This window comes from Oryctolagus cuniculus, chromosome 11 (assembly GCF_964237555.1).
Source record: "Oryctolagus cuniculus chromosome 11, mOryCun1.1, whole genome shotgun sequence".
Classification (NCBI taxonomy): Eukaryota; Metazoa; Chordata; class Mammalia; order Lagomorpha; family Leporidae; genus Oryctolagus; species Oryctolagus cuniculus.
Genome location: NC_091442.1, coordinates 90,829,250 through 90,851,365, shown reverse-complemented (window position 1 = coordinate 90,851,365; position 22,116 = coordinate 90,829,250). Strand labels below are relative to the sequence as shown.

At 35.6% G+C, this 22,116-nt stretch overlaps 1 protein-coding gene across 2 annotated transcripts in view; it reads right to left on the bottom strand.

Moving 5' to 3' along the window:
* TMTC3 (transmembrane O-mannosyltransferase targeting cadherins 3) overlaps positions 1–22,116 on the bottom strand; it is a 49,931-nt gene that overhangs the window by 5,758 nt on the left and 22,057 nt on the right. For both annotated transcript variants that reach the window (XM_008256872.4, XM_002711378.5), the window contains exons 7-13: positions 20,344–20,596; positions 18,870–19,018; positions 16,081–16,201; positions 13,464–13,575; positions 4,336–4,439; positions 3,193–3,362; positions 728–954 (exon numbers count right to left, since the gene is read on the bottom strand). In XM_008256872.4, coding sequence (XP_008255094.1) covers positions 728–954; positions 3,193–3,362; positions 4,336–4,439; positions 13,464–13,575; positions 16,081–16,201; positions 18,870–19,018; positions 20,344–20,596 — 1,136 coding nt within the window. The remainder of the gene's footprint in view (positions 1–727; positions 955–3,192; positions 3,363–4,335; positions 4,440–13,463; positions 13,576–16,080; positions 16,202–18,869; positions 19,019–20,343; positions 20,597–22,116) is intronic.

Sequence of the window (22,116 nt, the reverse complement as noted above, 5' to 3'; positions counted from 1 at the left end):
CATGTAGGAGACACAGAGGAGGCTCCTGGATCCTGTCTCCTGGCTTTGAAATGGCACAGCTCTGGCTGTTGCGGCCATCTGGGGAGTGAACCAGCGGATCGAAGACCTCTCTCTCTCTCTCTGTCTCTACCTCTTTCTGTAACTCTTTCAAATAAATAAAATAAAATCTTTAAAAAAAAAATAAGCTATGCATAAGAGATCCAAACTTACTCTGATTAGTAATTTAGCTAAGTTATAGGAACTATAGAAAAATCATAATAATCTCAGAAAAATTAGTAAACTGGATATAAAATGGTGCTGGAAATACCTGACATTATAAATCAAAGGAAAAAAATTTGCAGAATACTATTTTTTGGAATACAAATTTTCTTGGCTCCTTAGAGCTAATTATGTAAAAAAAATTCACAAGTTCATATTTTTAGACAGTATATTTATGTTATTTTATGTTTATATCCATATAATTATAGAGATTTATTAAGTAGGTATTGCTAATTGTCTGAAAAAGTAGTCTTAATATACACCAGAAGAATGAATAAGTAGTATTGCCAGTGTTAGTTCATGTCACCTGAAAAAAGTTATGTATTTAAAATATCTTTCCAATAAGTCATTTATGCACAGTTGTGTTATAAACTATCCATTCATAAAATGGGTAAGAGTTGAAGCTGAAATTTTACCATATTCAAAACTATAATTTGTTTAAATATGGAAATATTTTGAGAAAACATACCTGATTCTTGCATTAATATAGCAGAATTGAATAATGCTAGCTTATGTTTTGGATTTAGTTCTAAAGCATGATTAAAGTTTTTTAAAGCTTCATTTGGTTCTTTAAGTTCAATGTATACGATCGCCAAGTTGTACCAAAGATCTGCATTATTTCTGTCCAGCTCTAGTGCTTTAAGGTATGCTTCCTTTGCTTTCAGTGGTTTATTCATTTTTAAAAGCAATTCTCCTCTGTGGAAAAATCAAACACAACCTTTACTTATTACCATATCAGTTGTAAACATAATTTTTGACAAATTTTAAGACTTTCTACATGACTTGTTTTACCCTTTTAACATAGACTCCTAAAATTTTTTTTTTCAGAAATAACTTTTTTTTTTTTTTTTTTTTTTGATAGGCAGAGTTAGACAGTGAGAGAGAGACAGAGAGAAAGGTCTTCCCTCCGTTGGTTCACTCCCCAAATGGCCACTATGGCTGGCACGCTGCGCCAATCCGAAGCCAGGATCCAGGAGCTTCTACTGGTCTCCCATGCGGGTGCAGGACCCAAGCACTTGGGTCATCCTCCACTGCACTCCCGAGGCCACAGCAGAGAGCCGGACTGGAAGAGGAGCAACCAGGACAGAATCCGGTGCCCCGACTGGGACTAGAACCCGGTGTGCTGGTGCCGCAGGTGGAGTGAGCCGCGGTGCAGTGAGCCTAGTGAGCCGTGGCGCTGGCCTCAGAAATAACTTTTCAAAACTGTCCTCAACTCCGAAATCCTTAGTTCAGCAAATTCGATTTGATATATTTTTTCACTGCTATTAAAAGAGAAAAAAGCTGGGGCTGGCGCTATGATGTAGTGGGTAAAGCCACTGCCTGCAGTGATGGAATCCAGTTCGAGACTTGGCTGCTCCACTTCCAATCCAGCCCTCTGCTATGGCCTGGGAAAGCAGTGGAAGATGGCCCAAGTCCTTGGGTCCCTGCGCCCGTGTGGTAGACCCGGAAGAAGCTCCTGGCTCCTGGATCCGGATTGGCGCAGTTCCGTTGTGGCCATCTAGGGAGTGAACCAGTGGATGGAAGACCTCTCTTTCTGTGCCTCTCCTTCTCTTTCTGTGCAACTCTGACTTTCAAAGAAATAAATACATCTTTAAAAAAAAAGATAAAAAAAAGCATGCTTGATTGTAGAAGGTAAGATGTGGGGAGGTAGAAAGTATATTTGCAGTTCAAATATACATCTTAAAATTTGACCGCATGAGTAAAATGACAACTAACCACAGTGGGAGATCAATGAATTTGTCAGGTGATAAAGTAAGCAGCATTTGAAGAAGAAAAATATATACAATAAGAAGAGGGAAATTCACCTTACATTCTATGATAAAATTCTCACTGTGCAAAAAAGCAGAGTATTTGAAACTTGAAATCCCTTCATGTGTTAGTCCTTTTTAATAGATTCTTATAAGATGATCCTTCAAATTTCAAAAGCTGATACAGTCAGGTGGGAGAGCACTAGTGTCACCTACAGACAGCTTTGTGAAACACATCAGAACTGAAGATTGAATGAAAATCAGTGTGAAAAATCTTTTTAATACGGTTCTGTTCTCTCTTATAGAACTTAGTCATTTTGTTTAAAAAAGTTACATATGTAGACATCACATTTAAGTAGTTATACAAGCAAAGTTGTTTTTATTATATTACTACTTTTCCTATAGGACTCAGCACAGGAGTGAAAGCAAAGGAATATAAAACTTACAGAATGAATGTCCATAATGTGATTTTTAAATGCACAAATTATTTAACAAATCTTCATGTATTAAACCTCACACATTTTATTTATAGATGCAACCCTGCTAAACTTAGTGGATTACAAGTAAGCCTGAACAAAGGTAAAACCAAACTTAAAAACAGATTTCATTTGACAAGCTTAAATTTTGAATGCAATTTTCTACAAAAAACAATGGCATAAATTATGATTAGATTTCTGGATCAGGCTACAAAACACAATTTTGTTATTTCTCAGGTATAATACAAATGGTAACACTTAGAGGCCAAAAAACTTTTTCTAACAACAAAGAAGTTTTCTTTGAAGCAACAGCATGAAAAACCAGTCAGTTCTGAAAATCTATTTTAAAAAGTCCTGAGAGTTAAATAATACAAATAACTATTATAAAACATAAGTATCAGGTACTGTAAATAGAGAAAAAAAATGCTTCTGGTGATGAGAAGAAAATGAAACAGAGAAAGGGAAGCTTCCTCTATCCTTTCTTACACTTTAAACCAAAGCTGGCTATTTTAATTTAGAGTCTCTTGTGAATTTCAAGTTACTGACTATTAGTTTAAAATAAACTATGTCCCTCTAGGAACTTGGCTGCCAAGGAAGACTACTAAAACAAAAACAGGCCAATTCAGTCAAAATGGTCAAAATGTACATGCAGATCCAACTTTAATCTTCCATAATGACAGCTTTAAAATTAAATAAAAAGTAACTGATACCTGCTAACATATGCCTGCTTGAAGTCAGGTCTCATGCTTATTGCCTGTCGGTATAGCTGATCTGCTTCTTCCAGTCGGGACTCATTTGCTCGGATCAGGTTGGCCAGATTGATATACACATTTAGGTGGTTAGGGGCAATTCTGGCTGCATATTTTTTACCAGGAATAATCTGTTTAGATGAAAAGGTATTTTCATAACATGCATGGTATTTTGGTATTAAAAAAGTCAAAAGTCAGTATGCCTAGTCTTATTTAAAAATGACAGAAAATATAAGAAGATCACAATAACAGTTTTATTACTATATTAAATCATAAAAATGAATAAGAAAGCATCTGTAGTATTCACAAAAAGTACCAAAAATATAACGACATTGAAGGACATAGTTGTTCATTCATTCCAGCTCAATGGATTGCTGTTAGCTTTTTATTAATACTCATAATTTTATGAAGGCTGATAAATGAAACTTTCAAAGGTCAAAGTATCTATTAACTATATGTCATAACAAGAATAAAGCTCAGATCTCCTGTCGCTCAGTCTAGTGTATTTTGTATACTTTGTCAACTCACATTATCAAGCAAGATCATTCCTTTGACAAAAAAGTTGTTAATTTTATTTCAGATTAATACTAAAAACTCACTTGTCTGGTTAAGCTGTGAAATAAAATGCTCTAATTAACTAAATGACTCAGTCAAGGGAATGTTATTATACATGATATATAAGGATCCAGATTTGCCATATACATCATAAATTATATATGATAAAATTATATATCATATAAACTTGTAATGAATACAACTTAATTGCAATATTCTAGGACTGAATCAATTCTTCAGGATATCATATGGTCAAACTATGTTTCTGGACTATGTGTTAATCTACCAATCATTAGCAATATTACTATTATTCACTATTATTAAAACTGAAAAAATGCAACCAGATTAAACTGTCTTTACTGATAACATAGCTAACTGGTCAAGGGCATAAGATCTTCCAATGAATCTTGTGCCTGTATCATTCATTGTACAACAACCGATGGAAAAAACAGAGCAAGAGATGTATCAAATAATTTCATCGTATTTTTTTTGGATTGAAATAATGCATTCTAATAGACATGACACAATAGATAAATTATCACAACTCACTTGAGGCATCAGTGATTTAGCCATCATGTAAGATTCTTCAGCTTCTTTGGTTCTATTTAAATTTTTATAAGTTCTTCCTACATTCATGTGGGCACCAATATCATCTGAAATTTAAAAAAATCATCTGATGGCAAATATCCTAGATAATATTCAATGCCAACTACTGAAAAGACATGTTCTTAGGAACACAGTAGGCGAAAATGCAAAAGCAGGAAACAGGATCTGCTTCCTTAAGTTCTTCTAACATAACTTGTGTAATTTATGACCAATGGTATACTATAAAATTACTTAAAGCACTGTACGGACAGAAAATACACACAAAAAACTACCTGAATGGATCTTTGAATGGTTAAGACATAAGGGAAGAAAGAGATAATGAAGAAATTTATATCACCTTTCTTCAGTATATTTTACTATCCTATACTAAGGCTTGCTTGCATTTCTTTAATCTCACAGATTGGAATCCACTCAAAAATGGATGGTTCACCTCTGTAAGTGAAAAAGAGCGTCATGATTCCCAGAATTACTTTAAGTAAAACTAACAAGCACACATCATCATAGGGGAACAGAGACTGTGAAAAACTTTGTTGTTTTAAAAAATTCTTGTGAAAGTGAGCATAATGAGAGTATAACAGACTCTCAGAACAATAATATTATGTACGAGCAGTGGCCCATCTCTCTTAAATATTGATTAATTCCTGTTTAACTTATTTAAAATTTTAAAAGGCTACAGTAATGTTATTTTCTGTACTGGAAAATAAAATCCCCAGCAAATTCATTTAGTGATGGAAAAGAATATATTTAAATAAAAAAGATATGAGGACTCACTGTACACTAATAAGTATTTCAAAGGTTTGGAATACAGATAGAATGAAAGGAGAAGATCTTAAATCAGACAATTTTACTCAACATGAATATCTAACAGACATGACAAGTTTCAAATTATGATTACTACTTGCCTGTGACATCGATGATTTTGCAATTGTGGAATAGTTCTCTGCCTGCAATTCCCAGGACACATAGGGGCCAAGTATATATGTCTTGGGCATTACCCTAGGAGGAGAGTAACAGTCCTAAGATCTTGCTACATTATGTTTCAGACTGGCAATTGTGTGCACTGCACAAAATCTGGGAAATGCAGCACAGGTTTGGTCAGAGAACTGGGGAAGGACAAGATTGAGGGCAAGAGAGCTAATTATTATTTTTTTAGATCCACTGCTGTGTCCCATTGAGTCAGGAGGGGCTCAAGCAAAACAAAACAAAACAAAATGTTTAAGCTAAGCCATTTCTGCTCCTGCTAAAAATCAGAATACATAGTTTAAAAATATTCAGGAACCTTAGCCCCATCCAATTCTATTTATCAAACAATCTTCAAGAATGGAATCTGCAAAAACATGTTTTTAAGAAGTTTCTAAGCAATTTTGATATAAAGTCAGAGGTGAAAATCATTGCATTACTAAATATAAGAAGAAACAAACATGAAGTTTAGATAAATAAAATCACAGAATTATGTTAACTGAGTATTTAAAATACTACTGAAGTCAGCTTATAAAAAACTTAGGAAAGAAAGAGATTATCTACTTAGATAAAAGATAACACAAACTTCACTCATTGGAATCAAGTTCTTAGAATTACAGAGAGGTGATACTGTCATCAATGAAGACTTCAGACATTAGAGTAAAGCAGCCCTACTTGCTCAAAGAACAAAGACAGAAGTTTGATATCTTTTAGGAATGGCCTAATTTCTAAATATTTCTGTAAGTTAAAAAGTTTTTAAATTCCAGAAGGGGAAATACTAATACTTTTAAGATAAACTTGAATTTGAAAAAGGGAAAGAAAAGGCAAAATGCCAAAATCCATGATATTCAAATGAATAAAGAGTTTCAGAGAATTTTAAAGAATAAGCTTGCTTTTCTGGCACACTAAAAAACAAGCAGCATGAATAAAGGAATCTGTCTATAGTTCAAGGTGAATGAGAACTTCACAATCTCAAATGTACCCTAGTATGTCAACACTAGGTTACCTCAATCAACTCACTTTTCTAAAATTCCATTCCTTTTCTCTTCTAAAAAATCTATTATTTTCTTATTTTCAACAGGGAAATGAAATCAGAAGGGAACTTGCTTATCATTCCACTGTTAAAGCTGTTAACTTAACCTGTATGAATGTTTAATACTAAGACAGACCTGTGTGCATAACACATACAGTCTGCTTTCCCTCCTATACTTCTTAACTGCTTGAAGGATAATCAATGTACTTATGCAATGAATCCCTTTGCTTTTCCCTACTTAAGGACTTTGTTCAAGCTGTTATCCTGCTTATCCTATTGCTAAAATCTCTGAGCTTCTACTTAGCAAATCTCTTTGAAAGAGTTGTTTACATAGTTTCTTCTTCCTCATTTCCAAGTGATTCAGAGAGAGAATGCAGATCCCTAAAGCTGGCAAGGAGAACAATTGCATTTTAATTTTCACTAACCTCTACCAAAAAGTTAGAATTTCATTTAATTAGAAACACTGGCACCAAATCTCTGTAGTCCCCTGACTTTATCATGAAAAGAAATCACAGATTTTTCCATATCATATTCTAACTGCTGTATGTATCTTGAAACATACTCACCATTTGTTTGAGGACTTCCTTTCCTTCCTTCCTTTTTTCTTTTTCTTTTCTCTCTCTTTCAAAGTTTATTTATTGGAAAGACACAGAGAGAGAAAGAGATCTTTGATCCACTGGCTGAACCCTCAAAGAGCCACAGTGGCCATGACTGGGCCAGGCCAAAGTCAGGATCCTGGAACTCCATCCAGGTCTCCCATGCAGGTGTCAGGGGCACAAGCACTTGTAATCGCCTTCCACTGCCTTCTTAGGTGCATTATCAGGGACTGGATTGGAAGTGGAGCAGACAGGACAGGAAGCAGCATGCATATGGGATGAGGGCACTGGAGCCAGCGGTAACCTATGACCACAATCCTATCCCTGACAGTTATTTCTTTGAAACAACTTTAGTTATCAGACACATGACTGGGTCACAAGTGATCTTACTCATCCTGTCTACAGATGCACTAAATGTGGCCGCCAAGTATCAGGCAACTGTTTATGCCCAATAATGTGTCTGCTGCCAAAATCTAAAGTTAAGCATTCTTACACTGATGGTCCAGTCATTTGTGTTGCTTTCCAATATTTTCTATTCACATAACTGTGTCTATCTAAAAGCAAAAATTTATAAATGCATGGGAACTCCTAAGAATGCTTTAAAAATTATTCCCATCTTGATGGCATTAGAATTGAAGTTGATGTCCACAATCGTTTATGGATATGAACAATTTCAAGGATTTTAAAACTTAGATAAAAATGAAACAACTGATCTCAAGAAAAAATTGAAGAAAAAAAAAAAACAAGGAAAAATAATAAAACAAGAAAAAAATCCTTGGGGAATTTTGGTGTTTGTTGAGAAAACTCTACATGTGACTTTTAAAAGTGCCTGTGGAAAGTGTAATTTCATTTGAGAAATTATAACTTTTGTGACTGGTATTTTTAAAAACTCATATAATCATCAAAACAAAATAATCAAAATCAATTGGTCATCTATATGCACTCCGCCTGGTCAAAGAACACTATGTAGTTTATATACTTATTCTGACTAAGCAACAAAAGCCTTCACACGATTATTTTCAATATAATTTAAAATGTTACAAATCCTACTGTATGTAATTCTATGCTGTTGTAAGTGTCAAATATCATCTTATTACTCCAAATTTTTCTATCTAACCCTGACCTTTTATCTTTCAAGTTATCTATCTTCATCTATATTTCTAGCAGGAACTAAAGAGGATTCTTGATTTCCCTCTTTTGATACTCTACCACCAAGCAAGATAGAACATAAATAGTACTGTTACAATTTTTCAGGACATAAATCTAAGAGTCATCTTTCAGGTCTCACTTCCTCTTATAACCTACATCAAATTCATTGGTACATGAGGGCACTTCAAAAATTTTGTAGGAAAACAGGATATAAAGGTCAGCTTATTTAGGTGTAAAAATTTTGAAATCCATGCACAATTTTTTCACAAAATGCATTTTCCATAAACATTTTGAAGAGCCTTTTTATACATACACACACACACCCTGTCAACGACATAGAACCAGATCTTCTAATGAAAACAAAATCTAGGATTAGAAAAATAACGGATGGGATTAATGGTAAAACAGATATAAGTAAACTCTAGTGATGTCCATCAAACCTGATGGCACAAATTACACTAGATCTAAATAAATCCTTTTAGAAATTGAAGAGGAGGGAATACTTCTCAAGCAGTAGTACAAGGTTACCATCAGTTGATGCTAAAACCAGAGAAAGACATTACAAAAAAATAAAGTCAATCCCTCATTAATAGAGAAGTAAACCTAAAAGTTTTTAGCAAATCAAATACAACAATATATAAAAAGAGCAATATGTCATGATCAAGTGGTTATTTTAACTTTATAGAATCATTGTTTTTTTATTTTATTTTATTTTATTTTATTTTATTTTATTTTATTTTATTTTATTTTTTGACAGGCAGAGGACAGTGAGAGAGAGAGACAGAGAGAAAGGTCTTCCTTTGCCATTGGTTCACCCTCCAATGGCCGCCACGGCCGGCGCGCTGCGGCCGGCGCACCATGCTGATCCGAAGCCAGGAGCCAGGCACTTCCTCCTGGTCTCCCATGGGGTGCAGGGCCCAAATCCTCCACTACACTCCCTGGCCACAGTAGAGAGCTGGCCTGGAAGAGGGGCAACCGGGACAGAATCTGGCGCCCCGACCAGGACTAGAACCCGGTGTGCCGGCACCGCAAGGCGGAGGATTAGCCTAGTGAGCCGCGGCGCCGGCCAGAATTATTGTTAATGCACTATCTTAACAGACTAAAAAAATTATCAATAGATGGAAAAAAGGCATTTAAAAAAACTTAATAGATGGAGAAAAAATTTGACAAAATCTAATATCCTTTTACAATAAATATTCTCAGCAAGTGAAGAACCAGAAACACATGGAATGTTCCTATACTGCTGCTAGAAATGTAAATAAAATACATTCCATGGAAAACAATTTGGTAAGTCTTTAAAAAGTTAAATATACATAAATTATATAACATACTTATCTTCTAGTTATTGATCCAAGAGAAATGAAAACCAATATCCATACAGATTGGTGTATGAATGTTCGCAATAGCTTTATTTGTAACAACGCCAAATTGAAAATGATCTGAATATCAGGTAAACTGATAAACTGTGGCACATCTACAGAAAAGAATATTATCTGGCCATATAAAGATATGGTTTTCTGACTCATACATGAATGAGTACCAAAGTAATTATGCAGAGTGAAAAAGTCAGGGGGGAAAAAGAAGTCTACTGACCATGATTTCATTCATATAAAATTTTTAAAAAGTAACGTGCTCTATAGTGATATGTAGTAGTTCAATTTGGCTTGGAGTCTAGTGCATTAAGGAGGAGGCACTAAAAAAGGACACATGCAATTTGGGGAGCTAATGGATATTTTCATTATTTTGATTTGATGATGCTCTTATATATGCCAAAATTTATCAGGTTATAAACTTTCAACACTGACAGCTTATTGTATGTCAATTATGACTCAAGACAGCTATTAAAAACTGCAATTCAATAATGTCTTGGTTACTGCAAAATGTTTATAAATTCTTGTTCTTCACTATTTGCAAAGCTGGTTATCCTAAAATTACCTCATCAAAGTATATTTCTATGGTTTGTCACCTCATTTTAGTCTCATTTCTATTGAATGCTACTTCTCCAAAAACCCTTTATCTGACCAGTTTTTAATCTATACTCTTTTATTATTCTCATAGTTTTGTCACTTCCTCATAAATACATGTGCATATGTATGTACATGCACATTTGTGTATGTTTATTGGGTACCACTTCCTCCTCATGTATTTGTATATACCTATTTATTGTCTTTTTTATTTAAAATGGGAACTCTTGAGAGGGCAAGGAATTTGCTTCACTCACTGCTGGATCCACAGCACTTAAAACAGTGGGTGACAAATGGTAAATTCTGAAATCTATGCTCAATGAATGAATAAACCTACAGAACTATTTGCTATTCACTCTTTTTTTCACTTTGCCTCCTCCTTCCTCAGATTCAATGAAAATAATGCCATCAATATTAACCAGTGTACATATTACTGAGTATACAATATGGGCTAGAAACTGGCCTTAGTCCTTTCTAAGCAATATTTAATTTAATCCATATAAAACAAGAGATACTGTTAATATTCTAAATTTAGATAACATACATGTACCAAAACATCACATAGTATGCATGGAAAAATTCAAGATGACTGAACTGATTTTGACAAAAAGTGTGCAGGACACCAGAGTCTGAGCTTTCAGTGAGTCTCCACACTAACTGTCCCATTTTAGTCCTATCCTGGTCACTTCTGTCTGACCCCCTCTCATTATCTAGTCCTAATGCAGTAAAATAACAAATAACACATCAGTTCACCTGCCAAATCTTTGAAGAACATAGCTTAAAAAAAAAAGCCAAAGTATATCTAAATGGCACAGTGTTCCTGTTGACCTGTTTTATTCATAATAAATTCTAATAAACTGGTGCACTGTTTTCCTAGCCCATGGTTAACAAAATCAGCAAATTTGAAAGTGTGAAAATGAAATCATATTGAAGGAAACAGGTTCAGCAAGTAGTAACCGTTAACAATGAAGGGAAATCATTTAAGAATGAAATGCCTATAATTGCAACATCCTGAGATAGGGACACTACTCACCAGACAAAACTGAATATGCATATACACACATCCAATTTAGTCTTTACAACAATGATGTGAGAAAGAAAATTACTATCACAATTTAGAGGACAACGATGAGGCTGGAGAAGCCAGCTCCATCTTCTAAGTCTCAAAGCTCCCAACTGTCTGATATCAAAGATGATTTTGCTTCTCTGAAAGCTCCTAAAATGAGTCTAAACTTTCAAAATTAAAACTATCATACTAGTGACATTAAGGTTCTATTAGATGATATGGGGTAAAAGATAAAACAGATGCTCATGCTACCCCAAAAGTACATCATAGTTTAAATGACTGCTTTTAATAAATTAACATTTAAGTAAATATAGGAAAGCAATAAATAAGAAATTGCCAAAAATCATAAAAAGTTAGAGAGGAAGTTGTAATGGACTTTACAAATGAGAAATACATGCTGTTAGCCAGAATGAAAGGGGATCTTTTTTGGAAGAGAAGCCCTGTAGATGGGTTGTAAAAGATGGTGACAAGTGTTTCAGAAGAAGTGAAAACAGAGAAATTTTAGATTCAAGGAAGAACACAAAGGCAAAGGGTAAGAAGTACAGGATATGTATCCCATACGCCAAGAAAAATTAAACTATACAAAGGGCTGTGGGAGGTAAAACAGGAAGGTGAGACCAAGAGTTGTTATTTCTACAACCTTCTCTCTACACCTTTCTCTAACTGAACTTTGGGTTTGTTCTGGAGACCTGACTACCCTGTACTTCTTCTATATGGTGACATTGTTCTTCGCCTAATCCTTCATAACACTGGGTCTAGAAGAAGAGTAGATGTCCACCTTGATCTTTATTGTCACTTTCAGATAATTATCAATTCTTCTAAAATAATGTGTCTCTAATCTCAGGCCATTAAAGTCTATTATCCAGTACCCTTGCTTGGTTCGTTACCAATCCCACTAGCCCTCTAATACTGTTGTATTGATGTGCTTTATCCTGATGACTCTAATCTCCTTTCTATCTTAACTAATTAAGTGGTCATAGTCATATCTATGAGAAAAAATGGGGCAGTGTCTACCACTTTACATCCCTCCAAGGACATCTAGTAATGTGTCAGGGCTAATTCTTGGTTTTGTCACTCTGAATTTAAAGTAAAGATGGCATTTGGAGGGTAGGGGTCCTATTTGGCACGTATCCTGTCATATAGTTCTGCATATTTCAAATGCCAATTACACTCCTACAGAAAATTACTGCTGCTGTAATTACAACATACTCCAACAACAATTTCCTCCATTCCTCATCCTGCCTCACATTCCTACTTAACCAGTTCAGATTCTATATATCAACATATTCACTCCCTTAGCTCTTTCTTACTTGGCAATAGTCATCTGGAAAAATTCTCAACCTATATAACCAAGTTCACCAGGCCTGCACATCACTATCGTGGATGACCAACAGCAGGAGAAAACATGTAACTACATCAACTGGTTTAGTTTTAAATTAAGTATTACTTATTTCAAATAGAATAATAGAGTTGCCTGGCAATTATACTACATCTTCCCAGTCTATACACTCTTCTAATTTCCCAGATCTTTGCTTCTCCAACTGTGGTTTAAGCACCATTCGGGAGTTTATTATAGATGCATATTTTCAGGACTTGCTCTAAATCTACATCAGAACATGCATTACTATAAACATTAAAGTTTGCAAAGTATTGTTTTTTAAGAATCCTTCACATTCTCTACTCTTGGATCTCCAACACTTCCTCCCCCATACCCTCCTACTGATGATTTTGCTTTCCATTTCACTAAGAAAACAAGCCAACAGAAGACAACTTCAGTAGCTTGTTTTATGCCATCTAAACACCTGCCTATATTCATGTCCATAAAAATACATTTTCCCTGTTACCACAGGTTAAATACCAGCTGTGAAGACTGAATGAAATCCTAATCCTATAGAACAGATTCTATCTGTTCAAGGACAATGATTAATTTGTTCAGCCACCTTCAAAGTCTACTTTTCTCATCTGTTAGTCTCACCCATGCTTTTGTTTCTTTCCCACCTAAAAACAAAAACCATAACCCTATTACCTTATTTTCTCTTGATCTCTTTATTCACACCACTACCACTTCATACTAGTACCATTACTTCAGCAAAAATGCTTAGTTATGCCACCCAAAAACTATGCTAAAAAATTCCTCATACGTCTGATAGAAGTAACTCTTACATACAGAGTGCATTTCAAAATGAACAAAGTTATAAAACACTAGTATTCAAGTCACAAACTCTACCTTATTATCCCCAAACATAATCAAGTTTTTAAAAGAAAAGAAACTATCCATTAATTTATTAATTAACAATGCTTACCTGGCTGAACATGGGTGGCCTGTAAGAAGTATTTCAAAGCTCTTTCAAAGTTTTTTTCATTTTCCAGTGCATGTCCTACATTATTCCATAATTTGGCATTATTTTTATTTACCTTAAATACAAGTACAAATAAAAATGAGTTACAACTAAAACTTACCTGGCTGCAGTTCACACAGATATTTATTTGGTACACTATTAGGAATAGAATATTCCATGGAGATGTCTCTAGTAGTTAGGAAGGAGCCAAATAAAGACTATTTCATCAAATTTACCCTCCCCTCCCTTTTGAAATCAACATACTAAAATCACAGCAGTCTAATTTATACATGTTTTCTTTTGCTACAGTGTAGGCTTCAATTTCATTTTATTTGAAAGGTAGGGAGATGAAAAGATACACAAAAACAGAAAGAGATCCTCTATTTTTACTCTCCATATGCCCACAACAGCCAGGGCTAAAGCACACTGAAGCCAAGAACCTGAAACTGAGATTATGTCTCCCCTGTGGGTAGCAGGAACCCAAGTACCTGAGCCATCACTTGCTGCCTCCAAGGTGCATGTTAGCAGGAAGCTGGACTAGAAAGCAGAATGGGGACTTGAAACCCAGCACTCTGATATGGGATGTGGACACCCCAAGTGGCTTAACCACTCTGCCAAACACCATTATTTACATTAGGATTTGAACGATTAGTGTTTCATGCTGTTTGAAAGCCTGGGTCTATTTCTATTCTTTTAGGAGAAAATGTATTAGAATATAAAAATATATTTAAACATTGCATTAATGTTTTATTTTTAGGAAATTATAAACTTGATATTTAAAGCTATTTACATTATCTAATATGGTAATGCAATCCCTGGTACTAATGTTTATTTTGTGCTTTCAGAGTTCAGGCATGCTAAAGCATGATACTCAACAAAGAACTAGCAGTGGATAGGGTTGTATGTTTCAATCACTATCATGGGAATGATATGCAAAATTCCTGAAAATTATGGAGCTCACTGGTATCCTTGGAGTGTGTATTAACAAGCATGATAAACAGTTCACACTTATTTGAAGATTTCTGTGCTAGAGAAGGAATGGAGCTACTAAGTAAGTACATCTGATTTTAAGTAGCTGTCAAATCAAGAAGCCACACAGACTGTTGGAATGAGGCAGGAATTTAATAAAGCTAGGCCAAGGAAAGTAAAAAAAAAAAAAAGCCAAAGGAATTAAATATTTAGTGATTTGAATAGAATCACTGGTAAAGGAGAACCTGAAAAAATCTTGGCTGATCATCATTACAAGAATCAAATTTGTGTGAGTGTGTTTAATTCATTTAAGAGGCAGAGAGACAAAAGTGACATCAGCTGTTTTGCTCTCCAAATGCTCAAAATGGTTAGTGCTGGCTCAGCCTGAAGCCAGGGAAACGATCCAGTTCTCTTATATGGATGGCAGGAACTCAACTACTTGAGCCACCACTGCTGATCCAATGTTCTGCATTAGCAGGAGGCTAGAGTTAGGAGCTAAAGCCAGGAACTAAATCTAGGTACACTGATAGGGGATGTGAGTCTTAACCAATAGGCCAAAGTCCATCCAAATTTGTGTTTTCTTCAAAAGTTCTTCTTCTGATTTATATATTCTACAGAAATGTTACTGCTTTCTGTTTTTCCTGTTTCCTATAGTATTGTAACCATTTATTACCCTCCTAACAGTAGGGTGCCATTTTTCACTATGGATTTTATACTGAATTTAAGTTGCTCTCAATTATAAGACTCACGATGACTTTACATACCACCAAGAAAAAAAAAAGGATACTATTTTAACTGTAAGATTTTTCACTGTAAGAGTTATCCTGTTTCATAAATATTAAAAAGTAAAAATGCCCATCTTAAGAACCAATGGAGGAACCAGCACTGTGGCACAGTGGGTAAAGCTGCTGCCTGCAGTGCTGGCATCCCATATGGGTGCCAGTTCAAGTCCTGGCTGCTCCACTACCAATCCAGCTCTCTGTTCTGGCCTGGGAAAGCAGTAGAAGATAGCCTAAGTCCTTGGGCCCCCGCACCTGAGTGGGAGACGTAGAAGAAGCTCCCAGCTCCTGGCTTTGGATTGGTGCAGCTCTGGCTGTTGTGGCTGTGAAGGGAGTGGACCAGCAGATGGAAGACCTCTCTGCCTCTCCTTCTCTCTCTGCATTAACTCTGACTTTCACATAAATAAATTTTAAGAAAAATAAAAAGAACCAATGGAATCTACTATTTTGATTTGAACATTTTTATCATTTTATACATTCTAATAACTGCCTGAGGGAGTCTTCTAAAAGTTCATGAAAAGTGTATATTATGAGAAAACAAAAAAAGTTCTTTTGTACTATAATAAACATTATAATATATATAATTATATATATAACACATATAATTCCATTTTCCATGAGTTTTTAGAGAATTACTCATATGCTTTGGACATACAGTTAAGTATTATTTAGAACTTTTGGTTATACATTAAATAAAATAAAAATTATTTTCATTAATGTTTCAGTAACAGTTTTAATATTTAAGTATCTAATTGCAAATGCAGTAAGATAACTTAAAACAGCTACAAGAAATTACTGTGGTATACTTTGCTTTATCCTGAACAATACTTTACCTTCAAGGCTGACATAAACAATGTATATTCAGACTCCCAATCCCAATTTCTGTGAAGGGTTTTTAAGGCATGAGTGAATATCACCATAGACAGACAAACCCAAGACAGTTTTTTAAATACACTGTTTAAAAGAAAAAGCAAAACAAAACATTATCTATTTTACCAAAGACATTTTACCTTTGTTCTCAAAGATAAGAAATATATTAAGTGTTCCTAAATATCATGCCTGATTTTATTCTAATTCATTCCAATAAGCATCCAACTTTAGATGAAAATAAAAAAAAATTAAATATGACCTTCCAATGCAGACTTCCATTACATTATAGAGCAGTCCCTTGGTATCTGTGGGGGACTGGTTCCAGGGCTCCCTGTGGATACCGAAATCTGCAGATGCACAAGTATCTTATATAAAATGGTGTAGTATTTTTATGTAACCTATGAATATTTTGCTTTATGTTAAAAGCATGACAAGGTATTATTTATAATACCTCATACAAGGTAAATTTTATGTAAATGACTGTTATACTACACTGTGTACAGAACAAGAAAAAGAAAGTCTGTATATGTTCAGCACATTCTTTTATTCCCTGAGTATTTCTGATATACCCTGAGTTGAATCCACAGGAGCAGAACCCATGGATATGGAGGGCCAACCATATATTCTAATAGTAGATTAAATGACAAGATGACTTTTAATACTTAAGAATACTTTGTGCCAAAACCTACAACTTTAGTAATTTTAGATTTTTTTTTTTTTTTTTTTATTTGAGCCGGTGCAGCGGCTCACTAGGCTAATTCTCTGCCTGCAGTGCCGGCACTCCAGGTTCTAGTCCTGGTTGGAGCGCCGGTTCTGTCCCGGTTGCTCCTCTTCCAGTCCAGCTCTCGGCTGTGGCCCGGGAAGGAAGGCAGTGGAGGATGGCCTAAGTGCTTGGGCCCTGCACCCGCATGGGAGACCAGGAGGAAGCACCTGGCTCCTGGCTTCGGATCGGCGCAGCGTGCGGGCCATAGCGGCCTTTTGAGGGGTGAACCAACGGAAGGAAGACCTTTGTCTCTTATCGTCTAACTCTGTCTGTCAAAAAAAAATTCATTTGAGAGGCAAAAAATACAGACATAGCTACCATCTGTTACTTCACTCCTCAGATGCCTACAATGGTCACAGCTAACGTAGGATAAAAGCCTGGAGACAGGAACTGAATCACCACTGCCTCCCAGAGTCTGCATCAGCAGAAAGCTGGAGTCAGGAGGCAGAGTCAGGCATCCAGCACAGGCAACACAGGTGCCTTAATTGTGGGGCCAAATAGCCAGCTCTTAAGTATTCTTAATTGAGTTTCCAAAGCTCCAATCTTAACATTAGCTGTATTTTGAAATGGTTTTTGCTTACAAGTTTTACAATGAACTATCATGACACTCTTAGAATAATCTTATACTTTAATGCTAGAATTGCCTATCTACTCAAAGTAAAATTAACTCCTTATAAAATAGATGCAAATTACTTATAAAACTTCAGGCAAATTGTTATTCTCTCATGATCTATGAATTAATACTAAATGATCTGAGTTTCTGCCCCAGTTAACAAGGTTCAATTTCTTTCATTTTGATAGATGCACTTCAACATAACAAGGGAGTATGGATCAGAAAGAACATGGTCATTAGAAGCAGTTAAGTACACATTTCAATCTGCTGTTTACTAGCTTTGTGACCTTGGGTAACTCAGGTGACCTGTATGAATTTCAACTCTCACATCTGCAAAAGGCAGTTAAGGAGTAGGAAAATTTAATGGGAAAACAAATCTAAAAGTACAAAGAATTAGTAGTGATTATAATTGGATATATGGGTAGAGCTAAGAAAAGAGGTTTGAGACATGGTACTGAAAACTGTAGACATGAAAGAGATCATCTATGAAGCATATGCAGTGTGACAAATGAAGCTATGAGTAAACCTGAGAAATACAAATATTCAAGGTAAGGGTACAGCAAGCAGAATCAGAGCAGAAATGAACAGAAATAGAACAGAATCAGAAGAGATACTTTATGTGACATCAGGGAAATAAGTTTTAAATAAAACTGCTAATTGGATGTATCTACCAGAAGGTGATTTGTTACATGTTTTAACATAATAATGTGGACACAAGTCAGAATCCTGTGGATTGAAGAATGACTGGAAAAATAAAAAAGTGAGAAATGTTATCACTTCTTTTTCAAGTTGCTAATCCAAATTACTATTTTTACATTAGTATTAATTGACCACTAAAAATTTGATTTGACAATTTTAGCAGTACAGCATTGTGTACAATGAGAAAATACATGCTACAATTTGAGTTTCTAAGTATACTGCTCCATAACTACTAATTTAAGGCAACTAGGATACAAATATTATGAAGATAATTTTGCTAGCAAGAAATTATAAACTGCTTACAATACACACTTTTCATGTATTTATTCCATATGACTCACTTATGTAGGATGACTAGCATTTCACTGCATAAGGAAATAGTAATTGTCATTTGTGACTCCAGCCTTAAAAATATACTATTTTCATCTGGGTCTGACTCAAAGTTTGTTCCATCTCAGGTTGTAAAATAAAATTATATTAATAGGATAAAGAACACAGGATGAGTAGGTGCTATGGAGCTTTCTTAATCTGAATTAGAGGCAGAAAACTATCTAGATGAAAACCAAAAGACATAAAAGTATGATTTATAAAACTGAACTAAATATGGATTTAAAACTTTAGGGTCACAGTTCATTTTATTGTTAGTAAGCAGTAAACAAACTAATATAAAGATTCACCTTTTGTTTGAAATTTTCTGCCATCCATGTGCTACCAAAATACAGAATCCCATGCTAGGGACATATAATACTCGCTCAGCAACAACAAATCCAACTGGAAAAAAAAGGTTCGATGCAGGAATAAATGGTAATGCCATTAAAGAAAGTGCCTAGAAAGAAAAAGATAGTTTACTAAGTTAAAAAAATGTAAGGACATTCAACACTCAAATCCAAATACCTTTATCATTTTATTTAGACAATGTACTGATGAAACATTTTTAACACTACGAAGAATAGTAATTTAAACATAAAGAAGGCTGCTGCAGGATGATAATAACAACTAAGAGAACTATGAGTGGAGGCAGAGTAAAAAATTACCAAGAAACAGTTCAGAAAATGACAACAAAAAAATGGCTTTTCATGTGTGCAGAGGTCTCTGACCACAGTAAGAGCTGACAACTTTGTTAATGAGAACTATATGATACTACTCTCTGTGGCAGAAAAACAAGTAAGAACACAATATTATCCATTTATTCTAAAAGTTTAAAAGAAAACGAAGACAAGAGAGATGCTTCATGATTTCAGAGTTCCTACCAAATTAGGGAAATTCGTAATTACATTTTCATCTTACATGTAGAATGTATACATCAACTTACACCTGCAAATTAAATTCTGCTATATAATTTTATGATTAACTAAGTAAGTTTAAGAATTGGGATGCTTTTGAATGAAGCATACTTTTTTTTTATAGATTTATTTCTTTGTTTGAAAGGCAGAGTTACAGAGAGGCAGAGAGAGATTTGGGGGTGGGGGGGGCCTCCATCTGCTGGTTCAATCCTAAAGTGGCCGCAACGGCCAGAGCGGCACTGACCTGAAGCCAGGAGCCTGGAGCTTCTTTTGGGTCTGCCCTGCAGGTACAGGGGCCTAAGGACTTGGGCCATCTTCCACTGCTTTCCCAGGCCATAGCAGAGAGCAGGATCGGAAGTGGAGCAGCTGGGACTTGAACTGGCGCCCACATGGGATTTTGGGACTGCAGGCCGTGGCCCCACCTGCGATGCTACAGCACCTGCCCCAAAGCATACTTCTTTTAAGAAAGACTCTTTGAGGGCCAGCACTATGGAACAGCAGGTTAAAGCCCTGGCCTGAAGTGTAGGCATCCCATATGAGCACTGTTTCGGGTCCAAACTGCTCCACTTCTGATCCAGCACTCTGCTAGTGCGTCTGAGAAAACAGTGGAGAAAGACTCAAGTCCTTGGGCCCCTATATCCACAAGGGAGAAATAAAGAAGCTTCAGATTGGCTCAGCTCTGGCCATTGCAGCCATTTGAGGAGTGAACCAGCAGATGGAAGACCTCTCTCTCTGTCTCTACCTCTCTCTGTAACTGTCTTTCAAATAAATAAAATAAATCTTTAAAGAAATTCTTTGGATGAATTAAAGCTAGCCACTTATTTAATCAACCAAATGTAACAGAGTCTAAAAACCTAAAGTTTCATACCATTAAAACAGTCTTAGAAGAATCACCAGGGTATCGGAGACTGAATACTCCCAGAGTTCCCAGAAGACAAAAGAATATAAATGTGGCAAGATTTCGAATATCTAGAAATGACTCTATAAGTGGTATTGTCCCCATAGTCCAATCACAGCAAAGCTCTGAAGGATTTAACAGAAGCCAAGCATTCACTGGAAGGAGGTAGTTAAAAGTTAGCTGCCTTGTAGGAGTTGGGCTTACAGCAGCTGGGTTATCAAACCTGTACAGAAAATGAAAAAGAATTTTAAACATTTTTTAAACACGAAACGGATGCAACCCATATAATACTGAACAATATTAAAAATAATATATGTATCTCATTAAACTAAGATCAAATATAAATTATGGATACTTTAGAGTTTACCTATGGTACAAAATGATGCCATTTATGAAGAACTGTTTGATGTGCAAGCAGATGATCTATTTCTAGTATATAATGAGACAAATTCAGAACACATACTACAATAAAATGGTAGAATGCTTTCATTAAATTATGAACTTCTGATTAAAATTTTTAAAAAACTCTATAAAGCAGGGGGGGCAATGTGGCGCAGTGGGTTCTTAAGCTCCCACTTGGGACATCCACATCCCAGAGTGCTTGAGATGGAGCTCTGCCTTTGCTTCTGATCCATCCTCCTTCTAATGTGCATCCTGGAAGGCAGCAGATGATGGCCCAATACCTGAGTTCCTGCTACCAACGTGTGGATGAGGTTAAGAGCTCTTAGCTTTGGCCTATCCCAGCCCCACCTGCTGCAGGCATCCGTGAGTAAACCAGTGGGTGGAATGTCTCTCTTGCTCTGCCTTTCAAATAATTAAAGTTATTTTAAAAGGTACCAATCATTGATTAGATTTAGAGAGCCCACCCCAATCTACTATAATCTCATGTTAATTAACTAAGTGGGTAAAAAAGATTCTAAGTTCTGAGCAGATACGCATTCTGGGGAAACACGACAACTTGTTACACTGACCTTGGGTATGTCCTCACATATGAATATATGTTATAAGAAATTCTTAGTATTGAAAACTGAGAGAGACCCTCTGAAGATCATTCAAATTCTTTTTCTCAGTTTTCTTCTTCTAGTGTTAAATCCCACTAACTCTAACCCTATTCTGCTTCAGAGTTCCTAAGCATCCCAGCTCTACTTCTCAATCCAGTTATACTGCTGGGGTCAGTCTGGGTAGCCACTTGGTGTTCCACTTACTAAAAACACTTCACCTAGGTACTGAACTCTCTTCAAGGAGGCTCCCTTCATTTGATTTTAGGTGCCAAATTCCTGTTCCTGACTGGTGTCTTTATTATGCCCAAGAACAGGATAAATACTGGGACACAAAAGTAGCAATATCAAGATAGAACAGATTGCAGTGTTTTACCTATAAGCCAAGGAATACTGAGAGGTATGGAACAGATTCTTCCCCAGAGCCTCGAAAGGGAACGAATTGTGCCAACATCTTTGGATTCTGGCCTCCTGAACTATGAATAAATCGATTTCTGTTGTTTAAAGCCATTCAGTTTGTGGCTACTTGTTACAGCAATCTTACAAATACTAACGGCCAGGAAAGAACCTTCTGGAAGGATTGAGAGAAAGATCCCCATATATGATAGAAAGAATAGTTCATTAGCAGCTGAAGTGCAAATCCTCATAATTCACAGTCCTTTGGGTAGAGAAGTCAGAATAGTCTCATGTCACTAGTGGAGTAAAATCAGCTTTATCATAAATCCTACAAAGTGGTTCCACAAAA